The sequence below is a fragment of the Danio rerio genome, chromosome 2 (assembly GCF_052040795.2).
Source record: "Danio rerio strain M-AB ecotype USA chromosome 2, GRCz13ab, whole genome shotgun sequence".
NCBI classification, from domain to species: domain Eukaryota; kingdom Metazoa; phylum Chordata; class Actinopteri; order Cypriniformes; family Danionidae; genus Danio; species Danio rerio.
The window spans coordinates 62,374,361-62,398,102 of record NC_141022.1 but is presented as its reverse complement, the minus strand read 5'-3'; the positions used below and the strand labels follow the sequence as shown (position 1 = coordinate 62,398,102).

At 39.9% G+C, this 23,742-nt stretch overlaps 3 protein-coding genes across 7 annotated transcripts in view; all 3 read left to right on the top strand.

The window, feature by feature from the left end:
• The window catches only part of lingo3b (leucine rich repeat and Ig domain containing 3b), a 644,601-nt gene that overhangs the window by 38,413 nt on the left and 582,446 nt on the right, over positions 1 to 23,742 (top strand). The gene's annotated exons all lie outside the window — the stretch shown is intronic.
• On the top strand, positions 501 to 4,408 carry LOC147846598 (GTPase IMAP family member 4). 3 transcript variants are annotated; one of them, XM_087241727.1, is made up of 3 exons: positions 803 to 1,170; positions 1,916 to 2,625; positions 3,504 to 4,408. In XM_087241727.1, the coding sequence occupies exons 1-3, from the start codon at positions 1,158 to 1,160 to the stop codon at positions 3,513 to 3,515; spliced, it is 735 nt and encodes a 244-aa protein (XP_087097853.1). In that variant the 5' UTR covers positions 803 to 1,157; the 3' UTR covers positions 3,516 to 4,408. The 3 variants fall into 3 exon arrangements, with proteins under 3 accessions (XP_087097852.1, XP_087097853.1, XP_087097851.1); XM_087241726.1 differs by lacking the exon at positions 3,504 to 4,408 and having other exon boundaries at positions 501 to 1,485; positions 1,599 to 3,457; XM_087241725.1 differs by lacking the exon at positions 3,504 to 4,408 and having other exon boundaries at positions 1,024 to 1,170; positions 1,916 to 3,451.
• On the top strand, positions 5,413 to 22,463 carry LOC147846597 (GTPase IMAP family member 7-like). 2 transcript variants are annotated; one of them, XM_087241755.1, is made up of 4 exons: positions 5,413 to 5,479; positions 10,477 to 10,668; positions 18,948 to 22,032; positions 22,408 to 22,463. In XM_087241755.1, the coding sequence occupies exons 1-3, from the start codon at positions 5,467 to 5,469 to the stop codon at positions 20,093 to 20,095; spliced, it is 1,353 nt and encodes a 450-aa protein (XP_087097881.1). In that variant the 5' UTR covers positions 5,413 to 5,466; the 3' UTR covers positions 20,096 to 22,032; positions 22,408 to 22,463. The 2 variants fall into 2 exon arrangements, with proteins under 2 accessions (XP_087097881.1, XP_087097880.1); XM_087241754.1 differs by lacking the exons at positions 5,413 to 5,479; positions 10,477 to 10,668 and having other exon boundaries at positions 17,054 to 22,002; positions 22,409 to 22,463.

Below are 23,742 nucleotides of genomic sequence, written 5' to 3'. Positions count from 1 at the left end.
TCCTGCAGAGGTCTAAGATCTTTCGCCCCTCTGTTGTAGTAGTAGGCTTGTTTGCGTTGGTTGATTTCTACTACTAAAATTGGTTGGTTTAAATGGTGTCCAACAGTTTGTGGCCTAATTGTAACACCCTGTAACAACTAACCCTGCTGTGTCATGTTTTCCTCAAAACTGGCCAGCAGTCACTGTGTGGTTTACATCTTTTAAAATGGCTTCATCTTTTAGCCTAGAAGGCGGTGATCACAACAATATAAGATTTTCCATGCACATTTTTACAGATTATTTTAAATAAAAAAATATCGACTATAATAAAAAATACATTTATGCTGCAGAAATAGTTTCACCTGTGTTTCTCATCCAAATTTCACAGAACTTTTTTAATAATTGTCAGGAAGACGTCTACCGACACTGTGGTATAAGCCTTGGAAGCATGCCATGGTTAACCCTGAGCAAATAACTTAAATTAGATTAGATCAGATTAGATTCAACTTTATTGTCATTACGCTGCTTGCTTTTAGTTCTTGCCTTGTCAGTTTGGATATTAAACAGTGTTGCCAGATATAGTTGAAAGTTTCACACCCAAAAACTGTCCAAAACCCGCCAACATAGTTGATTAATAATTTACATTTACTTCAGTCAGAATTTAGACTTTCGACAACTGACTGCTACAGTACATACAATACAAGCAGTGACCATGTTAGCGACCGACACCAAACAGAAGCAAAAGCAACCACAACAGCAAAATGACGACACAACCTGATCACATCAAAACCACCCAATCTGGCAACATTTATAATGTTTCACCACTGACTTCCTTTTATACCGCCTTTCCTGCTTTCAATTCTTTACTAGTGACTCTTTCTGACAGTTTAACTCGTGTGTAACATGAGATCTTTCTTCTGCAGAAGCACATGATTTAATGAAGATAATCAGGTGTTTCCACATTTACAGCAGTTCATTCGAGTTTGGCTTCAGATGGCGGAGTCAGTACGGCTAATAATAGTCTTGTTTGAATAATATTGATATTCAGGTTTTTCCTGGGTTGAGTTCAGCCGTGTATCTGGACAACAGTGATTTTATTGTGTTCAGTAAGTCCAGCCCATCATAAACCAGTCCACAAACAGGTTACAGTACAAACACACCTGACAGACCGAGGAAAAATGAGCAACGAAGGTAGGCTCATCACATTATTCACATTACTTTTATATTATTTTTGTATTCATTGACAAATTATATGTTTTATATATTTTATATGCTTTAATATGTTTATTTGGATAAATTCTGGATGAAGTGTGTTTGAGGGTAAATCTGTGCTGTTATTCTTATATATATGAACCACACACTGCTTGACTGTAGTGTTTGTATATAGTAAAGCACTGGAATTAATCTGCTGTGGTGATTCTACAGTTGCTATGGTAACAGCAGCTGCAGCAATGTAAACAAACGGTCTGTACTGTATAGCAGGGGTTCTCAAACTCAATCCTGGAGGTCCGGTGTCCTGCAGATTTGAGCTCCAACTTGCCTCAACACACCTGCCAGAATGTTTCTAGAGCTGGTTTAGTCCAGGTGTGTCTGATTGGGGTTGGAGCTCAAATCTGCAGGACCTCCAGGACCAAGATTGAGAACCCCTGCTTTGCAGTGTTCTACAAAGATAGGGTATATTAAAATACACCACAGTTTACTGTAGTAAAGCTAATGTATACTACAGTATTTATTACAGTTTATCAGTTCACTATAGTTAATTCTACAGTATGCTGGAGCACTCATTAACAAAGTGTTGTAGTACATACTATAATATATAGTACACACTTTACTAGAGTGATTTATGAACACTACAGTATCTACTACATATTACTATTGTGTTTATTCATGTGTGGTGAACTAAATAATGATTGCTGATTGACTTTATTTTTCTCAGGAGGAAATAGTCGCCGGCGGTCAAACAGGATCTCAGCTGAGAGAACTGACAATAATGAGGGTAATGAAGGTGCTTGTTCACAGAATGTTCTGCGTCTGGTTCTGCTGGGAAAAACCGGCGCAGGGAAAAGCGCAACCGGGAACACAATCCTGGGAGAGAAACGCTTCAATGATGATCTGAGCATGAGTTCAGTCACTAAAGAGTGTCAGAGAGAAAACACAAGCACTGAAGGACGAAACCTGCTGCTGGTGGACACACCGGGGTTCTTCGACACCGATTTAACAGAAGAACAGGTTCAACATGAAGTGATCAGCTGCCTATCTTTGAGTTCTCCTGGTCCTCATGCGTTTCTTCTGGTTATACCGATAGACAGATACACAGAAGAGCAGCAGCGAACCGTACAGAAGATCCTGGAGATGTTTAATGAAGACATCAGCCGATACACCATCCTCATATTCACACACGCTGACAGACTTAATGGAGGATCCATTCAAGAGTTCATAATGAATCAAAAGCAGAAGATACAGGAGCTCGTGGAGAAATTCGGAAGCCGTTTCGTGGCCTTCAACAACAAAAACCTTGAAAACCGAGAACAAGTGACACGACTCCTTCAGAAAGTGGATGAACTGATGATCCAGAATGAAAACCGTCACTTCAGCAGTGAGGTTACACAGATAATGCAGCAGGCTCAGAGGATTATAGAGGAGAGAGTGCAGAAAATGAAGGAGGAGGTGAGGAGAATGGCTGATAATCGCTGGGCTGCATTCACTGCATCACTAAATAAAGAGAGACAAAAAACTAGGAGGAGAAGGAAATGTATACAAGACAAGATCAAGCAGATTGAGGCGGATATAAAGAAGGAAGAACAGAAAATACAGCAGCTCAGGGTGAATCTGTGGAATGAGCAGCAGCACATGAGAGGATTTCAGGAGAGAGAAAGAATTGAGGAGGAGGAGAGAGACAGAAGACAAGAAGAAGAAAGGAGGAATATTGAGATCTGGGTCCTGGAGGAGGAGCAGAAGAGGCTGGGGGGAGAAGAAGAGCAGCAGGACAATTCAGAGAAACACAGGAAGATTCTGGTGATGCTCTCTCTGTTTTTGATGGGTGTTGGAGCTGGATATGCTCCTGCACTCTTGCCGTTTCTGTTCCCTGCGGCTCCGGTGGCTGAAGCCGGATTGGCGGCCCAGATTTTGGCCAAATTGTTGGGTTCAGGAGCTTTTGTAAATGCAGGTTTTGCTTTAAAATCCATTGGAGCCGCCATGGCTGGCGCTGCTAGAGTGGCATCGATGACCCAATGCACCATCCAATGATCCAGTCACATGTGAAAACCATGCAGAGTCCTCATTTAAAAATCACAGTTATGCTCCTTTAGTCTTTTCTTAACCCTTGTGTGCTGTTGGGTTGTTTTTATCCACTCTGGGCTTCTGTTGACACACATAGTCACTATGTGGGAAAATGCATTGATCATTTTCAAAAACTAAACCCTGAAAACCGAGAACAAGTGACACGACTCCTTCAGAAAGTGGATGAACTGATGATCCAGAATGAAAACCGTCACTTCAGCAGTGAGGTTACACAGATAATGCAGAGAGAAAAGTAGCTGAAGTGGCTAAACAAATGAGAAAGCTGAAGAAAGAAATCTAGAAGCTGAATGAAAAGTGTCAAGAAACCGAGAGAGAAATGAGACGCTTTAGGCGCAGGGTTCATCAGGCGGACATGAAGGAGCAGGAGAACTCGGCTAACACTGAGCAGATTTAAGCATTTCTGGAGAAGCTGAAGAGCATGAAAATAAAGCTCAAAAGAAAAATTTGGCAGTTAAAGGACAGAATGAAACTTTCAGATATTAAAATGGTGCTGCTGATGCTTCCTGTTTTGCTGTGTTTTGGAGGTGCATTTAATTATGCGCTTCGTTCCCCTCCGAGGGTGGAAGATGGGTTTTGTTCATATTTTACCAACTAGGATCTGAAGAAAAGAGAATTATTTTTGGGAATAAGTTTGCAATGAAAGATGTATTTGCAAAGTTGTAAAATTTAATTTAGTGATTAATTAATTATTATTGAAAGCCCAGAGGAGTCCAGACTTTATTATAGACTGTAAAGAGCACTTTATTATCAATGTTGAGTCCAAAGTACTATTATTTTCTCTCATGAAGTGAGTCATAAACACAACACACGAATCAAAACACTGTGATTATTTGATCTGATGAACAAATAAAGAGCAAAATGACAGACTAAACACTCAATGTGCTTTAATCAGTGGATTTTCTTTAAATCCTCTAGAACAACAAAATCATTTCACTCTTCAAATTGATCAACATTATGTGCAGATTTATGTTTATTGAGCAGAAATATAATGTGTTCACAGCCCAAGAGCTTCATGCAATATTATATTTAGCCATTTCCCTATAAAATACTGTCATATTTACAGATATATAAAGAGCATAAACACTGTAAAAATAAAAATAAAAACTGTTTGAAACTTTGAAAAGTTAAATCAGTTTCGTATTTTTTTTTTTTTTGCTTGATTTTGTACACAGTTCTCCTGTCTTAATAGTAGATTTATATTGTTTATCTAATCATATGTAAATACTTATTTAAAATACATTATGAGGCAATTTAACTGTATATTGGCCTCCATATTTCATTATCAATTACACTAATTGTGTTTTCAGCTTCTTGTTTGGCTTCATTGGTAAAACTTTTTGTTTGTCATGTATAAATGTGGACCTCAAACTTAAACAACTGATTTATACATCGCATAATCTGACCATTAGGGGAATATACACTCACCTTACTAGTACCGGGTTGGACCTCCTTTTTGCCTTCAGTGCTTAAATCCTTCATGGCATAGGTTCAACAAGTCCATATCCAATTTTGCTCCATATTGACATGAAAACATCACACAGTTGCTGCAGATTTGTCGGCTGCACATCCATGATGCCAATCTCCCGTTCCACCACATCCCAAAGCTGCTCTATTGGATTGAGCTCTGGTGACTGTGGAGGCCATTTGAGTACAGTGAACTCATCGTCATGTTCAAGAAACCAGTCTGAGATGATTGAGCTTCATGACATGCTGCGTTATCCTGCTGGAAGTAGCCATCAGAAGATGGAGACACTGTGCTCATAAAGGGATGGACATGGTCAGCAGCAATACTCAGGTAGGCTGTGGCGTTGATGCTGTGTTGTAAACACTTTAATTATAAACAGACCCTCATTAACATGCTTATTGAGTTATAATTTTATAATAAGTTATATGTTACGTTATATGTTATATGTGTCTTGTGTGATCTGAAATTCTGCACAACCAATCAACAGGAGTCCACTAGGCTGTGTCAGTGTTGTTCTTAGAGCATTCTTGACTGGCGTCATCCTTCAGGCCTGTGGCCAGTTTCGTTTCTGTCGAAGTCAAGATGTCCAGCCCTTCACAAAATAACGGTGCAGAAACAGAGGTGTCACACACTCCATCTCACTCCCCTTCTATCTCTCTCTCACACACACACACACAGAGTGAGAGAGAGAGAGAGAGAAAGCCGTTCTGAGACTGCAAAACATGTCGAACCAAGGTATTGTAACTTTGTTTTTTTAAACCATTAAAGTAGCCTATAAACATGTTTAAATTGATGCTGTTTAAATTAGTCTTGCTTATTCGCTTAATCTAACATTTGTTTGTTTCTTTATTGGAAAAGTTTGGAACTAATGTAGTAATATTAATACAGAGCATGGTTTTGTAGTTGTTTACTATTGTGATTTTATATGCTTGCATGGAATGCATAATTAAATAGTCTAATGTATAAGAAACTTGTGAAAACCTACATGAAAATATACTTAAATTACTGATAATAAAATAGTAATACCGTGGTGTTTTCATAACCATGTTTACTATTAAAGTGTATTATACTTGTGTATATTACAGCATTTACAACTCTTAATACAGTTGAAAGCAGAATTGTACATCCACTGTATAAAAAAAGCACATAACCATTTAAATAAAGTCAGCTGTTAATGTAGGATGATCACATGTTTCTGTTCTGCTTAACAGCAGAATAATGAGAGAGAGATTGTTTGAGGAATTGTTCTAACTCTTGTTGGAAGTCAAGTTTACACACAATAAGATTATTCTGCCTCTGGAAAAGCTCAGATGATGATGTCAGGGTTTTGGAGGTTTCTGATTGGCTGATTGACAACATTTGAGTTAATGTGAGGCACAACTGTAGAATAGTGTTGAAGGAAAAGCTCAAACACACTGCTTCCCTGTGTGACAACATGGAGAATCAACAAGCCAGAATCAACAACAAAGCCAGATTACCATTAGCTGAATGACACTGGGAACAGACTGATGTGTGGAGACATGTCCTGTGCTCTGATGGAGCTAAGATTGAACTGTTTGGCCATAATGAGCAGCGTTACATTTGGAGGACAAAGGGGAAAGAGCACAAGCCTAGAACACCATCCCAACTGTGCAGTATGGGGGCGGCAGCATCATGTTGTGGGGCTGTTTTGCTGCAGGAGGGACTGGTCCACTTCACAGCAGAGATGGCATCATGAAGAAAGAACATTATGGAGAAATACTGAAGCAACATCTCAACACATCAGCCAGGACATTACAACTTGGCCACAAATGACTCTTCCAGACAGACCATGACCCTAAACACACTGCCAAACTAGTGAAAATGTGCTTTAAGGACAATAAAGTGAATGTTTTGGAGTGGCCATCACAAAGCCCTGATCTCAATCCTATAGAACATTTGTGGGCAGAGTTGAAAAAGCGTGTGTGAGCAAGACAGCCTACAAATCTGACTCAGTTACAGCAATTCTGCAGGAGGAATGGGCCAAAACTCCTGCAAACTATTGTGAGAAGCTTGTGGAAGGAGACCCAAAACATTTGACCAAAGTTATACAGTTTAAAAGCAAAGCTAAAAAATACCAAGGAAATGTGTGTAAACTTTTGACTGTCAAGAAATTAATAAAAAAATGCCTAAAAAATGCTCTCTTTACCAGTGGGGCAAGCTGTAACAGACATAGGGTTAGCCATAACACACGCTTAAGGCAGATTTCACAATTAATTTAAATCCATCCATCCATTTTCTTTTCGGCTTAGTCCCTTTATTAATTCGTGGTCGCCACAGTGGAATGAACTGCCAACTTATCCAGCACATGTTTTACGCAGTAGATGCCCTTCCAGCTGCATCCCATCTCTAGGAAACATCCATACACACTCATTCACACTACGGACAATTTAGCCAACTCAATTCACCTGTACCGCATGTCTTTGGACTGTGGGGGAAACCGGAGCACTCAGAGGAAACCCACGCCAACACAGGGAGAACATGCAAACTCCACACAGAAACGCCAACTGACCCAGCTGAGTGACCTTCTTGCTGTGACGTGACAGCACTAACTACTGTGCCACTGCGCCGCGTGATTTAAATCCAGTTTACTTTAAATAGTAGCTATATTTTGTCAGTACTTTATTTTTTATTCTACATTAAGTATGTTTATTTGTTTTTTTATTTATTGGATGAACACTTTATAAACAATTTGGATTAATTTGCATTATTATACAAGGCATTTATTTGCAGTATTAGCAATGAAATATTTTTTTCTATTAAAAACATTTTTATTTAAAAAGTGTCCAACTTTACACTCAAAATTGGTTGGTTTACTTGGTGTCCAACAGTTTGTGGCTTAATTGTGATACGCTGTTACAACTAACCCTGCTGTGTCATGTTTTCCTCAAAACTGGCCAGCAGTCACTGTGTGGTTTACATCTTTTAAAATGGCTTCAACTTTTAGCCTAGAAGGCGGTGATCACAACAATATAAGATTTTCCGTGCACATTTTCACAGATTATTTTAAATAAAAAAATATCGACTATAATAAAAAATACATTTATGCTGCATAAATAGTTTCACCTGTGTTTCTCATCCAAATTTCACAGAACTTTTTTAATAATTGTCAGGAAGACATCTACCGACACTGTGGTATAAGCCTTGGAAGCATGCCATGGTTAACCCTGAGCAAATACCTTAGATCAGATTAGATTCAACTTTATTGTCATTACACATGTACAAGTACAATGCAACGAAATGCAGTTTAGGTCTAACCAGTAGTGCAATAGCAGCAAGTGCAGGACACAGGAATAAGTTATAAAGTGCAGTTATAGAAAACTATGGTGATATTTACAGATGGATGTACTATCAACATTATATACAGGTTGGATAAGCTATGAACAGATTTACAATATATGAATATATGTGCAGGTTGCTATTAATAATCAGTGGTGTGCAGATAGATAAGCATAATTACAATTGTATGTGTATCGTGGGTGTGTACATAATTACAAATGTCCATGTGCAGTGGGTGTGTACAGTTCAATAAGTAATCAGTGCAATGTGGTGCAGTGAATGTGCAAATTTTAAATGTGCAAATGTTAAACAGTGCAGTTATTGTGAGGAGTTTAAGTTAGAGGAGAGTGTTACATTTAACCCAGCGTTACTTTGTGCTCCGTTCTCCCCTAGTACAGTATTAACTATAGTGAACTGATAAACTGTAATATTTGTTAGTTTTGACTAAAATGTGGTGTATTGTAGAAAACTACAGTATTGGGTCATCTGTAACTATAAAATTACTAGCAAAATAATACATCATTATTCATCAGCCCTAACAGATAAATTTATATCAAACTGAAATACTGTTATGAATTGACGATGGAGGTGTAGATTTATTAATACAAGTGTTACGAATTAAATTAAAAATCCTTAATCAAAAAGAGATTTAACCAAAACGTAACAAAATAACAGGGATTAAAAATATAATCCCTGGTGCCCCCGCGCTCTCTCTCCCCAAAATATATACCAAAAACACAACCACTGAGAATTAACAAGAAAATATGATTTATTTACAGAAATAAGGAGCAAAAATAACATCAGGAGGGGTTCAGCCATTTTCGATGGTCAAAAAACAAAGATTAACCTAATAACAGGCAGCAAACAATTGTGAACACGCTCAGAAATGTCATTAAACAAGACTTGGAAATAACAGTGTACAGCAGGGGTCACCGACCTTTTGGATACTGAGAGCTACTTCTTGGGTACTGATTAGAAGGGCTACCAGTTATTAAAAAACACATTTTTCTTAATTTACTTTTAATTATATGTTATTATTAATAATTAATAATATTCATCTATGTGAAGACATTGATCATGTTAATGATTTCTCACAGTAGTTGTCAACAATGATTTAACAAGTTAGACAAATATCAATATGCAACACTTCATTTGTCTGAAATTGTTTTTAAAGTTTTTTTTTTATTTATAAAAAGTAATTTTCAAATTTACACTAATGCAAGTGTGATTTAAAAAGAATACCTATAAAAATATTAGATGCAGCTTACTCATATGTGGTGCTATGGTGAGCTATTTTTAGAACAGGCTCGCGAGCAACTCATGTGAACCTGGCGGGCTACCTGGTGCCCACCGGCACCATGTTGGTGACCCCTGGTGTACAGTGTAGTGAAATAACAGAGAATGTCTGAGGTGCTTACATGTGTGACTAATTTAGTCCAAAAATAGTCAATTTAGACTAAAATAGTCCCTCCCTAAAGGACTGATAGCTCCACCCTAAAGGACTGATAGTCCCGCCCTAAATGATTGATAGCTCCACCCTAAAGGACTGATAGTCCCGCCCTAATGGACTGATAGCTCCACCCTAAAGGACTGATAGTCCCGCCCTAATGGACTGATAGCTCCACCCTAAAGGACTGATAGTCCCGCCCTAAAGGACTGATAGCTCCACCCTAAAGGACTGATAGTCCCGCCCTAAAGGACTGATAGCTCCACCCTAAAGGACTGATAGCTCCACCCTAAATAACTGATAGTCCCGCCCTAAAGGACTGATAGCTCCACCCAAAAGGACTGATAGCTCCACCCTAAATGACTGATAGTCCCGCCCTAAAGGACTAATAGCCCCGCCCTAAAGAACTGATAGCCCCATCTTAAAGGATTATTAGCTCTGTGCTAAAGGACTAGCCCTGTCCTAAAGGACTAATAGCCCTGCCCAAAAGCATTAGTGCCACCCTACATGATTAATAATCCAGCCTGATTTCACGAGAAAACGTAATTATTTAAGTTTTTGGCAGTTTAGTGGCTAATTCGTACAAATTCGTACTAGTTCAGTCGTAAGAAAATGTACGATTTTAAAAAGGAGACGTGGCACCAAACCCCACCCTTAAACCCAACCGTCATTGGGGGATACGCAAATCGTACTAAAATGTACGAATTAGATCGTTCGAATTTGTACGAATTAGCCACTAAATGAAAAAGTTACGAATTGTCGTGAGATTGTGTTGAATAATCCCACCCTAAAGGATTATTTTTACAAAATGAAGTGCACAGATACATCATTTATAACAAGCACTACTATATAAAAACTGTATATTTTCAATCCATATTGAGTTTAAATTTGCATCTGATGTGTAATATTATTATATGATTGAGTTCAACCTGTAATGTGATAAATTATTATTCATGTAACAATTTCCTTTTTTCATGTTTTCCCTCAGGGGCACGATTCCCATCGTCTCGAAGCCAGCTGTCCAGCAGAAGCTCCAATTACAGAAACAAACCCAGTCAGACCATTCCTTTACCCTTTCACACCTCAAATCCTCCGGTGAGCAATGATCTGCGTCTGGTTCTGCTGGGAAAAACCGGCGCAGGGAAAAGCGCAACCGGGAACACAATCCTGGGAGAGAAATTGTAGTGGCAATTTCCTTTAAGGAGGCGCTCTCGGTGGTCAAGAAACAAAGTCTTACCCGGGATGTCTTTTCAAAGCTTTTATTCTTTGCAAAGAAGGTCACAGTCATACAGCAACAACAGTTTCTGCAGAGTGAGACAATGAAGCAAAGTGTGCTCATCCTTTTATCTGGGTTGTGCTGCTTACGAGGTCAACTCCAGTTCAACCCAAACCACACATACCACGACAGGTGTGAAAACCATCCTGCTGCTTCCCTGTCATATATCACACAGCCCATGCCCCTTACCCCTAACAAATGTTCATCGTAAAACCTCAATAGGAGATAAGGACCAGGTGGTCACATCCTGAATGTAAGGCTGTATAAACAAAAGTACACTGTGAACACAAGTGACTTTTCACACATCTAAAGATGAGGAGTAAGCAAGTTTTCACTACACGTTCATTTAAAAATGAATTTCCATTACAATTCCTCTCTTTTTATCATTCATTGATAACTCACTATTAAATTCATTTTTCAATTGAATACAAAATCATACTGATTACAAAAATCATTTAACAGGTTTCTGCACACATCAAAAACACTAGAGATGTTTAAACACTTCTTCTTAATAGTTTCCCCATTAAGATTTATCTTTCAAAACATCCCTCTTCCCTGGGAGCCGGGCTAAACGAATAATCACTGTTATTGCGCTCCCGATCGAAATCGGACCCTCAGTCACCCCACAGAGGTTCAAATCCCAGAAATTGCCTGTTATTTTCACATTATTATTGTTTCATACACATAATAAATTCTGCAAAACATTTCTTCAATCAGTTACAAATCACTAATACTCTACATCATTAGTTCACCATTAATAACATTCATAAACAGGAACACCTTGTTGTTACTGTACCCTTCATTCATCACATTTACTCTTCTCTCAAGTTTCATGCAAATGATCACTCTTGAGATTTGTTACAGAGCATACCAACTCATGCAGTTTGCTGTTTTTGTTTGGACAGACCCAGAATACTTATGAGCAAGCAGATAGTTATCTCAAATTTCAAAAAGTCAGGTCCGTTAATATTTTCCCAATTAAGTAACAGCCGTCACCGAAAATTTTGTTCTCAATTATTTACGGGTTTTCTTTATCCATTTCTATGTAGCTGCTGCTATCATCAAAGTCATAATCAAAATCTTCACCCATGTCAATATTCATACCCTCTTCATTCACGGCCACTCTTATCATCTGTTGGGATGTTGTAGGTGTAATCAGTCTGCCCACTGACCATAATACAAATCTGAATATACATGGCAGACAACATAATATCACTACACCCACCCCCAATACAGGTAACACCACAGTAAAGGCCCAGTAGATCCAGTTTCCCCACTTAAATGACAGCCAATCTAGCTCTGGGTTGCTAACTTTCTTAGGTTCTTTTACGGTCATTCTCATGTGGGTCACAATGTCGGAAATGTTTTGCTGTAATCAGGTTAATTAAGGTGACACTAGCTGCAATGCTAGTGTTGTTCTCCTCAGACCACACATTCCTTGCACACGGAATGGATGCCAGCGAATCTTTTCGTCCATCTCCAGATCCTTATGTGATGGTCAAGCACAGCTTATTCACCTCTCTTTTGGTCGTCTTCTCCTCCGTCTGATTGCTGCTTGGTGTTGTATTAAGAAGTTACTGTTTCACACACACCTCTTGAGTTGTTGTTGTTTCTCCCCAGCTGTGACCTTGCTTCCCTCAGATAACACCCTGCTGTTTTCCTTCAGATGGTTTCAGAGCCCCTCTTTCTCTCCTACTCCCTCGTGGAATCCTCCTCAGGAGATGGAATTTTCCTGCAGTGGCCATCATGCACCCACGTTGCCCGCTCTGCGACCTTCACCGCCGTCTCAGTGATCAATAACACTTGAAATGGACCCAGCCAGCGCTTTGCTCTCCAGCTCTTTCTCCTCAGGTCCCTGATCACCACGAAATTGCCAGGCCTCAGACTGTGCAGTGGTCTCTCAGCAGCCTTCCCCTGTGCAGCCTTTACCTGCACACAAACATTGGACAACACATGAGACATATCTTACAGTAATTCAACATGTCATTCTCACACACATCTGTTGAGGGCAGCTGCTGTTTTCCCCCATTCACACCTACACGCGGTGGTTTACCAAAGAGAATTTCAAACGGGCTCAAATTCATTTTTGATCTTTTTCTCATTCTCATGTACATCAGGACAATGGGTAAAGCTTGAACCCATGTAAGCCCTGTGTCTTCACAGCATTTTGCCAATTTGTTCTTCAGTGTACCATTTTCTCTTTCAACAGCGCCTCCTGAAGCCGGATGGTAACTGCAATGTGTTCTCAAATCAATTTCCAAATATTGGCCCACTTGTTTGATTGCTTCATTAACAAAATGAGTACCATTATCTGAACTTATTTTTCGTGGTATTCCCCATCGCGGCACGATTTCAGTCAGTAACGCTTTTGCTACCGCAGCCGAATCTTGTTTTGAGGTTGGAAAAACTTCAACCCATTTTGACCACATGTCAACCATCACCAAACAGTACCTTTTCCCATTGCATGGGGACAATTCAATGAAATCCATCATCAAATATTCAAAAGGCCCTGTTGGAGGTGGATGAGATGATAGTGGAACCTTTATCGATCTGGCCACATTTTGAAATTGTCCGCAAATGTAGTGAACCCCTTTTGTGAACCACAGTTCATTCATTTGCGCAACCATTGCTGTTTTTGACGCATGATCTTTACCGTGAAGTAATTTCGCATAATGTTGGAAAAAATGTTTTGGTAAACACGCCTTGCCCTCAGCACACATTCACACATTATCTTTCATCACACTGCCAGACTGTCTCCACTTGTTTTTCTTCAGCCCCGTCGCGAAGGTCTGCATATCCTGAAAAGAAGAACACACTTCATTGTTATCATCAACAGATAGCAAGGAACATTCGGATCCTTGTCTCGGGATGCCGCTACTTTTGCTGCTCCATCTGCCCTGGAGTTACCTATAGAAACAGAATCTTTATTATTAGAGTGCGCTGCGCATTTACAAATGGCCAGTTTGTCAGGTAGTAAAATCGCATCCAGCAGCGCTGCCACTAAAGGAGCATTGAGTATTGGTCGACCATCAGACTTTAGAAATTTTCTGTGTTTCCACAGAGCCCCAAAATCATGAGCTACCCCAAATGCATATCTTGAGTCAGTGTAAATTGTAGCCTCTTTTTCTGCCATTAATTTACATGCTTCTGTCAACGCCACGAGCTCTGTGGCCTGTGCCGAATGGTGCCCTGGCAATTTCCCAGAGGTCAACAGATCAAATTCAGTTGTTACAGCGTAACCAACTTTATTTTGGCCTGTTTGTGGATCTTTAAATGCTGAACCATCCAAAAAGAGGACATTGTTACAATTTTCAAGTGGTTCGTCAGAAAGGTCAGGTCATGGTGTACACACCTGTTAAACAACAATGATGCTCCTCCCAATCTTCCTCAGTATGATGGAGAGTAGCAACATTCAAACCTGTGCATCACTTAACATTTGCATTTGGCATATCTAACAAGAGTGTGATATCTCAGCCAGCGGGCTGTTAACAGATGCAATGTTTTTTGTTCTTGGAGTATCATTGACACAGAATGTGGCACCATCAGTATCAAATCAGAATACCCAACAAAATCTCTTGAAGCCATAACAGCTTTTTCCCGCAGCCTCCACTGCTCTTAAGCAACGTGGCAGGCCTGCTGCTACGGGGTCAAGTTTGCTAGAAAAATATAGGCCACAGGTCGCAGTCTACCTCCATGATCCTGTAGGAGTAATGACGTCATGAACCCACTTCTTTCATCTACCATCTGAACAAATGGTTTTGTTGGTACAGGCAAACCCAATGCAGGGGCCTCAGCCATTTGTAACTTCATGTTTACAAATGCCTGCTGTGCCTCTGTTGTCCACTCTAGTTTGTCAGTGGATTTCATCCCCTTCCCTAATGTTAGGGCTCTCAGGGGTTGTTCCAAAATTGCATAATTTGGAATAAATGTGCGACAATATGAACACATACCCAAAAAAGACAACATTTGTTTTTTCGTTAGAGGTTTTGGTACATTTTTTATACCACTCACCCTTTTTTCAGACAGAGATTTGCTGTGTGGTGTAATGACGTGCCCCAAAAATGTTACCTTTTGTTTAACAAACTGCAATTTTGTCAAACTGACTTTGTGGCCCTCTTTAGCTAAATGCTTAAGGAGAGTCACAGTGTCTTTCACACACGTCTCTTCATTCTCAGCACATATCAACAGGTCATCAACATACTGTAACAAAGCAGTTCCAGCTGTCAGGATCAAAGGTTCCAAACTTCTTAACAACGCTTCATTGTATAAAGTTGGAGATGCTGTAAAACCCTGACACAGACGTGTAAAAGTGTAGCATTTACCATTGAAATTAAATGCAAACCAAAACTGACTCTCTTTTTCCACTGGCACACTGAAAAATGCATTTGCCAGATCAACCACTGAATAGAATTGTGATTTTTCAGGAATTTGTGACAAAATTGTGTACGGATTTGGAACTAATGGAGCCCTTTGTTTGACAGCTGCATTTACTGCTTGCAAATCTTGTACAAAACGCCATTCTGTAGGCATCCCATTATCCCTTATCTTTTTCACAGGAAAAATAGGGGTGCGAACCTCAGAATTGTTGCATGGTACAATAACACCCTGTTTCAGTAAAGCCTCAAATACTGGGGTAATGCCCTCAATGGCTTCCCTTTTCAAAGGATATTGTTGTTGGCAAGGTCTGTAATCAGATTTTGCAGTGATTGTAACTGGTTCACAACCTTTGATTAAACCAACGTCATACTTGCTTTTAGCCCATAATTCACTTGGTATTTCTGTTAAAGCGGGGTGTATGTCTGTAGCGTTAAAGTCAACCATGCAAGAATTCTTTACGCAAACTTTGTCAATAGCAGTCACAGTTCTTGAAACAGCTGTTTCAGTTTTACTGTTCACTCGAAATGCTCTCGAGCTCTCGCTCCATTCTACTCCTTTCTCTCTACCTTCCCAATCTCCGGCTTCAACACACTGCTTTACAAACGGGCCCAAATCTGCCCAAGACTGATGTTTACCCTTGCAAACTGATATGTGAGGCACAGCCTGTGCTGACATGAGATAGAATGAATGCTGCTCTTTTGACAGAGACACTGAAACTGCACAAAGACTATCCTTCCAGTACATTCTTTCCAAAATCAGCATTTCATTCACATTCGTCTCAAACCAATCTTTTTCAAACTGTTCATCTTTCTCAGTTACGACATGTGACGTACAATGCAGTTCACCAGGAGACATTATATCACTGTCAAAAGGTTTTACACGTTCTTCAGCCAATCTGCAAATTGAATTAGCCCATTCATTGTTTTCAACGAGCCATTCATAGGCCCACTTCGGCGTTTGTGATTCAATTTGTAAACAACAAATTTCCTCTCCTTCAATCACTCTCACACCAGAGGAATCTGCTGTTAAAATCAAGTTTAGTTTACACAAAATGTCCCTTCCGAGGATTGGAACGGGGCATTTTGGTGAGCAAACAAATGCATGTCTGAAAATTTTACCCCCCTCTGTCTCACAGGTCAGTGGAGCTGTAAATCGCTCGACGGCTTTATGACCAGATGCAGACAGAGACTTGTGAAATTTGGTTGATAGAGGTATTTCACACTGTAGGTCACATGGTCGTATGCAAGATCTGCTAGCTCCACTATCAGCTACAAACTCAACCAATGTATTCTCAATCAACATAGCATATTTTGGCATATTTAAAAAATGCTTCACTAAAAAAAAAAACAATGCCATTTCATCAGAAAAATGATCAACATTACTGTGATCAAAATTACAGTGGGAAATGCAAGCTTTTTTTTTTCATTGCAGAGAGCCAGTATGTCAGTGTATGTGAATATGTGTGTATAAAAATGTGTCTGCATTTAAACTTGTTAGTAAAAATATGTTCACTTCCCTTTACTGTAGCTGCTGGCTGCTTGCCCAGACCCTTTCCGTTCTGCTCTTCCCTCTCCGCACATCAGCTCAGTTGTTGGTTTGCGCCTTTCAGATCAATCCTTGACCAAAAGTCCATCTCGGTGGCAAGCGCAGACATTTAGTACAGTTTCTTGTCATGTACACCACAGGCTCTGCAGATTTCATCGCCATCCGTCACATTCCAGTTTCTCCATCTTCTGGTATCTTTCTCACCCTTGACACCTTTGTTGCCTTTGAACTTGCGATATCTTTGGTTGTCAGGTCTTGGTTGGATGTATGGTTGGCCGCTTGTACCAGAGCCATGCACAGCTCGTTTTCTGCTTTCTTCTTGTCTTGCTCTTGCTTCACTGTTAGCTTGTCTTCAGCATGTTGAGCACACAGCAGAATTTCCGTTAAATGTCCATTTCTCCAGTTCAAACAGATGTCCTCCACTCGCTCGAGTTGGGGATTTCGTTGGTGCGGTCGGAGGTCTTCTGGGATAGTAGCAGTTGAGGTCTGGGTCAGTTCTCAGGGCTCGCAGCTCAGCCACGGGATAGTGATGGTACGGCGGTACATGTATGGAAACAGATGTATAGAAAAGATTAGTAATGCTAATTAATCTTTCATTCACACCTTCACATTTTTCACTTGCTTTTTCCTTCACTTTATCTCCTTCATTCTTTTCCCTACATGCCACTTCTTCATTCTCTTCCCTACATGCCAGCTGCCTCTGCAGCATTTTCCTCTTTGCCTCTTATCTGCCTTTTTGAGCCAACAATCAACAGTGTCTCCACACGACACACACATGCCTTTCACAAAAACAACCTGCTTTTCCTTCTGCCTTCTCAATCAACTCTTTTATTTTGTTTAACCTAGTAACACTCAACATCCCCTTTCCCTCAGAAACTTATTAGTTAACTTGTTAAAGAATACTTTATTAGTTTTCCTATATCTTGCATGTTTTAAAAAAAAAAAAAAAAAATTCCATATAATTTTTTTTTCCATATTCCAAAACACCGGTGTATCATACTTTCTCACCTTACTTTGGGACTTCCCCATGCTGGCAATGATCTTTCCCCTGGACTTTGTCGGTACCTATTAATCTGTCGGACGTCTCCAACAGATTTCGACTTTTCACCTAAAATCGAAAAGTTAAGCTATGCAGCTCTAATTTCGTGGCCCCCAATTTCAACCCCCTTTTAGAAGTAAATCGCTTGGCCCCTGATTTCAACCTCCTTCTGGAAGTAAATCGCACAGCCCGGATTTCAATCTCTTTTTTGGAAGTAAATCGCACAGCCCCCTGATTTCAACCCCCTCCCGGGAGTAAATCGCAGTTAGCTAGCCAAACGTATTAAAAAGGTCTTGATCTTAGTCAGGCGCCAGATCTCACTTGTGTAAGGTCTTGATCTCAGCTAAATGCCAGATCTCACTTGTAGAAAAGGTCTCGATCCCCGCCTGATGTCAGATCTCACTTGTCATTAATCACGCTGCTATCCCACAGAGACAGATCTACCAGCATGGAGATGACCCAAATAGAAGTAAAACCCAATTACTCTTGGTTAAATTAATCAAATCCCCAAAACTTGTTAAATTTCTTTTTCTTTTAACAATAAACAAAGAATTTGTTTCTTACCAGAGAGTTCAGATGCCACTGAGTTCTTTTTCCCAGATGTCAGTGGGGTTCTTCTCCGAGCCCGGCGGTCGGCCCCTCAACCCTCAACCAAGCGGGGCAGGGCTGTGACACAAAGTCCCAGGATGATCAGTCACCGTCCGCAGGGTCCGGAAAAGTTCCTCCAAGACATCCCACTATTCTGACACCAAATTGTAGTGGCAATTTCCTTTAAGGAGGCGCTCTCGGTGGTCAAGAAACAAAGTCTTACCCGGGATGTCTTTTCAAAGCTTTTATTCTTTGCAAAGAAGGTCACAGTCATACAGCAACAACAGTTTCTGCAGAGTGAGACAATGAAGCAAAGTGTGCTCATCCTTTTATCTGGGTTGTGCTGCTTACGAGGTCAACTCCAGTTCAACCCAAACCACACATACCACGACAGGTGTGAAAACCATCCTGCTGCTTCCCTGTCATATATCACACAGCCCATGCCCCTTACCCCTAACAAATGTTCATCGTAAAACCTCAATAGGAGATAAGGACCAGGTGGTCAGATCCTGAATGTAAGGCTGTATAAACAAAAGTACACTGTGAACACAAGTGACTTTTCACACATCTAAAGATGAGGAGTAAGCAAGTTTTCACTACACGTTCATTTAAAAATGAATTTCCATTACAAAACGCTTCAATGATGATCTGAGCATGAGTTCAGTCACTAAAGAGTGTCAGAGAGAAAACACAAGCACTGAAGGACGAAACCTGCTGCTGGTGGACACACCGGGGTTCTTCGACACCGATTTAACTGAAGAACAGGTTCAACATGAAGTGATCAGCTGCCTATCTTTGAGTTCTCCTGGTCCTCATGCGTTTCTTCTGGTTATACCGATAGAGAGATACACAGAAGAGCAGCAGCGAACCGTACAGAAGATCCTGGAGATGTTTAATGAAGACATCAGCCGATACACCATCCTCATATTCACACACGCTGACAGACTTAATGGAGGATCCATTCAAGAGTTCATAATGAATCAAAAGCAGAAGATACAGGAGCTCGTGGAGAAATTCGGAAGCCGTTTCGTGGCCTTCAACAACAAAAACCCTGAAAACCGAGAACAAGTGACACGACTCCTTCAGAAAGTGGATGAACTGATGATCCAGAATGAAAACCGTCACTTCAGCAGTGAGGTTACACAGATAATGCAGCAGGCTCAGAGGATTATAGAGGAGAGAGTGCAGAAAATGAAGGAGGAGGTGAGGAGAATGGCTGATAATCGCTGGGCTGCATTCACTGCATCACTAAATAAAGAAAAACAAGAAATGGACAGAGAAAAGAAATGTAGACAAGACAAGATCAAGCAGATTGAGGCGGATATAAAGAAGGAAGAACAGAAAATACAGCAGCTCAGGGTGAATCTGTGGAATGAGCAGCAGAACATGAGAGGATTTCAGGAGAGAGAAAGAATTGAGGAGGAGGAGAGAGATAGAAGACAAGAAGAAGAAAAGAGGAATATTGAGATCTGGGTCCAGGAGAAGGAGCAGAAGAGGCTGGGGGGAGAAGAAGAGCAGCAGGACAATTCAGAGAAATACAGGAAGATTCTGGTGATGCTCTCTCTGTTTTTGATGGGTGTTGGAGCTGGATATGCTCCTGCACTCTTGGCATTTCTGTTTCCTGCAGCTCCGGTGGCTGAAGCCGGATTGGCGGCCCAGATTTTGGCCGACTTGTTGGGTTCAGGAGCTTTTGTAAATGCAGGTTTTGTTTTAAAAGTCACTGCAGCCGCCATGGCTGGTGCTGCTAGAGTGGCATCGATGACCCAATGCACCATCCAATGATCCAGTCACATGTGAAAACCATGCAGAGTCCTCATTTAAAAATCACAATTATGCTCCTTTAGTTCTTTTTTTAAACATTGCGTGCTGTTGGGTTGTTTTTATCCACTTTGGGCTGGTTTTGGGTCTTTATTTGGCCACAGAGTTGTCTGTGTTTCAGCAAATGGGATGATTTCTGCTGACTAATCTTATTTTAAGTAAACATAGTAAGTGTATTTACACACACACACACACACACACACACACACACACACACACACACACACACACACACACACACTATAATCTGCTGTTTTACTTCACTATACATATAAACAGGAACTCCATACAAATCAACAGGAAAAATGACCAATGTTACCTCTTCTCATCAGGGAAAACCAGCTCAAATCAAGAATGCATGATTATATAATCATTACAATCATTAAATGTGATAATAATGAAAGTCAATGGGGCAAAAACAGCATCAACATAACCAAAGGGTAGTCAATTTGAACAATACACAAGGGTTAATCTCTAAAGTTGTATTATTACACAATTTTTCAATCCAGTATCATTGAAACTACGTGCCTCAGCCGACATTTACATACATTATACAAAACATAAATACGTTGCTCCTGGTACATTTTGTTACAGGTTTCAAATGACAAATCCACTAGAGGGCGCTGTCTATATTTCCAAAAATCTGAAATGCGATGTTTGGGTTTTGTTTTGTATTTATCTGATGATAAATCCACTAGAGGGCTCTGTCTGAATCTAAAATACTTCACTTCTGTACATTTTGCCGCACGTTTCAGATGGCAAATCCACTAGAGGGCGATGTCTACATTTTTGCGAATCTAAAATATGTTAATTGGCGTAAGTTTTGTTACTTTAGGTATGTTTTGTTGTTCAATTCAGACGCACATCCTTCTTGTACATGAGAAGACGGAGCTTGTCTTACATATCAGCTAGCGAACCGCTGAGCTAAACCCTTCGCTTAACCCAACCAATAGTGTTTTCACAAGCAGACATAAAATAATATTGCATCTTGGTTACATAATTTTACGTTGATTTTATATTGCATTTACCTGTTCTGTGGTAGAGTGACCATACAAAGTGAGCTACGAGAAAACTGACCACACCTGAAAAGTTGTTCATATGAAGATAGATAGGTGACGCAAACATATTTATAGACAGCATTAAGTCGTTTTGTGGTGTTTTTGTGTGTGTGTGTTTGTGTGCGCGCGCAAAGCATTAAAAATAATCCTTTATTCATAGATAATACGTCCCTGTAAATATCATTAATGTGAAAAGGAACAAAATTGTCTGTCGTCATACAGCCCCCTAGTGTTTATTTTACCAGAAACCTCAATTAACGTGTGTTAAAGTACATTTTTGCAGTTTTTACTAAAGCGTGTATTTCCAATGAGCATGTGTTACAAGTGTTTTCTTCTGATAATTGTATAGTTCACCCAAATTTACAATTCTTTCATGCTTTATTTGTTCTAAACATGCTTGAGTTTCTTTCTTCTGTGATCATGTTCTTCAGTTTTTGTGCACCTACAAATATTCTCACATCCATTTTTGCTGATTATTTATACATATAATATTAATGAATTACATAAATCTAAATAAAATCAACCAGAATGTGCGTTTGTGTAGCACGAGGTATAGCAATAGTCTGTTACATAATTAATATTTTTACATTTTAAAACGTACCTTCAATTTGGCCTATCAATATTAAGCTAGTAGTTTTGTCTATTGCGTATCTGTTATTCCTCTTGATTTGTATGACTTCTTATGTGTAGCACTTTGGTCAGTCTTGTGGCTGTTTTTAAATGTGCTTTATGAACAAATGAACTTAATTATTTAAGGCTATAATCTCAAACTTGTTTTCCAAGGCCTTGTTTTTTAATGCTTCCCAAAATTGACTGGATAAGGCTTGTTTTGACCCCTTAACAGTGGAATCCCTGCTAAAAAATCCAGCTTAAACCAGCCTAGACCTCGACCAGGCTGGTTTTAGAGGGGTTTTGGCCACTTCCAGGCTGTTTCCAGCCATTTCCAGCCTGGTCTAAGCTGGTCAGGCTGGAAAATGACCAGCCAAATCCAGCTAAAACCAGCTTGACCAGCCTGGTTTAAGCTGGATATAGCTGGTTTTGGCTGGACTTCCAGCTTGGCTAGGCTGGACAAGCTGGTTTTAGCTGGTCATCTCCCAGCCTGACCAGCTAAGACCAGGCTGGAAATGGCTGGAAACCAGCCTGGAAGTGGCCAAAACCCCTCTAAAACCAGCCTGGTCGACCAGCTAAAACCAGCCAACCACCTTAGGCTGGTTTAAGCTGGATTTTTCAGCAGAGATGTGCTTTAAAAATATCAATAAACGTTTTCAAAGACATGTTTCAGTGTAGCGTGTTTGTTTTCCAGGTGCCTCTTTTTTAATACTTCCACTAATGAACTACTTAAGCTTTGATTTTGACCCTTGACGAGTAGAGAAGTGCTTTATATGTAACAATAAACTTCTTTAAAGATGTGTTAACAGGCAGTTTTAGCTGTGTATTTGAGGCTAGGCAGGTGTGTATTTAAGTAAGTTTTCCTTTAAATTGTGTATTTAAGACTTATCCAATCAGAATTAAAACAAAATGTAATAAAAATGTCCAGATATCTTTGTAACCATGCAGTTTGTTTTGTGTTTAGGCTAACTTGCTAAATGCTAAGTTTTATCTTTGTGTTGTAAATGAATGTAAAGTGAGCACAGAGGGTTAAAATAACTTCAGACTGAGTATTTTTTTGACACAATGGCAGTTGTGCAGAATCTGGAGATGATTATCAGAATATAAAAAGAGATCGTCAGGAAATGTTTATAAGCAAAGTGTCCTTGCAGTAGCGCATTTCCTCCGCGGCTGTCGCTGTGCCGACAAAAGCTGAAGATACAAGAGCTCGTGGAGAGATTCGGAAGCCACAAAAACCCTGAAAACCGAGAACAAGTGACACGACTCCTTCAGAAAGTGGATGAACTGATGATCCAGAATGAAAACCGTCATAACCGTCAACCGTAATGCAGCAGGCTCAGAGGATTATAGAGGAGAGGCTGAGATGAAGGAGCAGGAGAACTCGGCAAAAACGGAGCAGATTAAAGCATCTCTGAAGAAGCTGAAGAGCAGGAACAGAAAGCAGAAAAGAGAAATTTGTGAGTTAAAGGAAATAATAGAGCGACAATGCTCTTCAGGTTATTCTAAATGTCGCTGCAGATACTTCTGTGTGGATATACATGTTGTGCACTCTTTGCATTTCTGTTGCGTCCCCCAGAAGAAACTGGCTTTATTCAATATCTTAGAAATTTTCTGAGATCCAAAGAAAGCATGAATATTTTAGAAACAGTTAGTAAAGTTGCAGTGAAGCTGTATGTGTAAAGTTGCAATGCAATTTATTAATTGATTAATAATTGAATTCCAGAGGAGTCGATGAATTAAGCATCATCCACAATAAGGAGAATACCTGTAAATATAAATATAATGATAACTATATATGTGTCTGCTCTAGCATATGGTAAAGATCTGCTTATTTTTAGTTTGTGCTTTTCTTTTTGCATTGCCCCCTCATAACCAGCAGAGCTCAGTAAACTCCAGCTTCTCATCAGCTTCTCATCGCTCGTCTGAGTATTGATCATCAGTTGA

What these genes read in the sequence shown, in the direction of transcription:
- LOC147846597 (XM_087241755.1), top strand. An exon ending in CACAATCCTGGGAGAGAAAT is followed by an intron (nt 10,669 to 18,947) that starts TGTAGTGGCAAT and finishes CCATTACAAAAC; the next exon opens with GCTTCAATGATGATCTGAGC.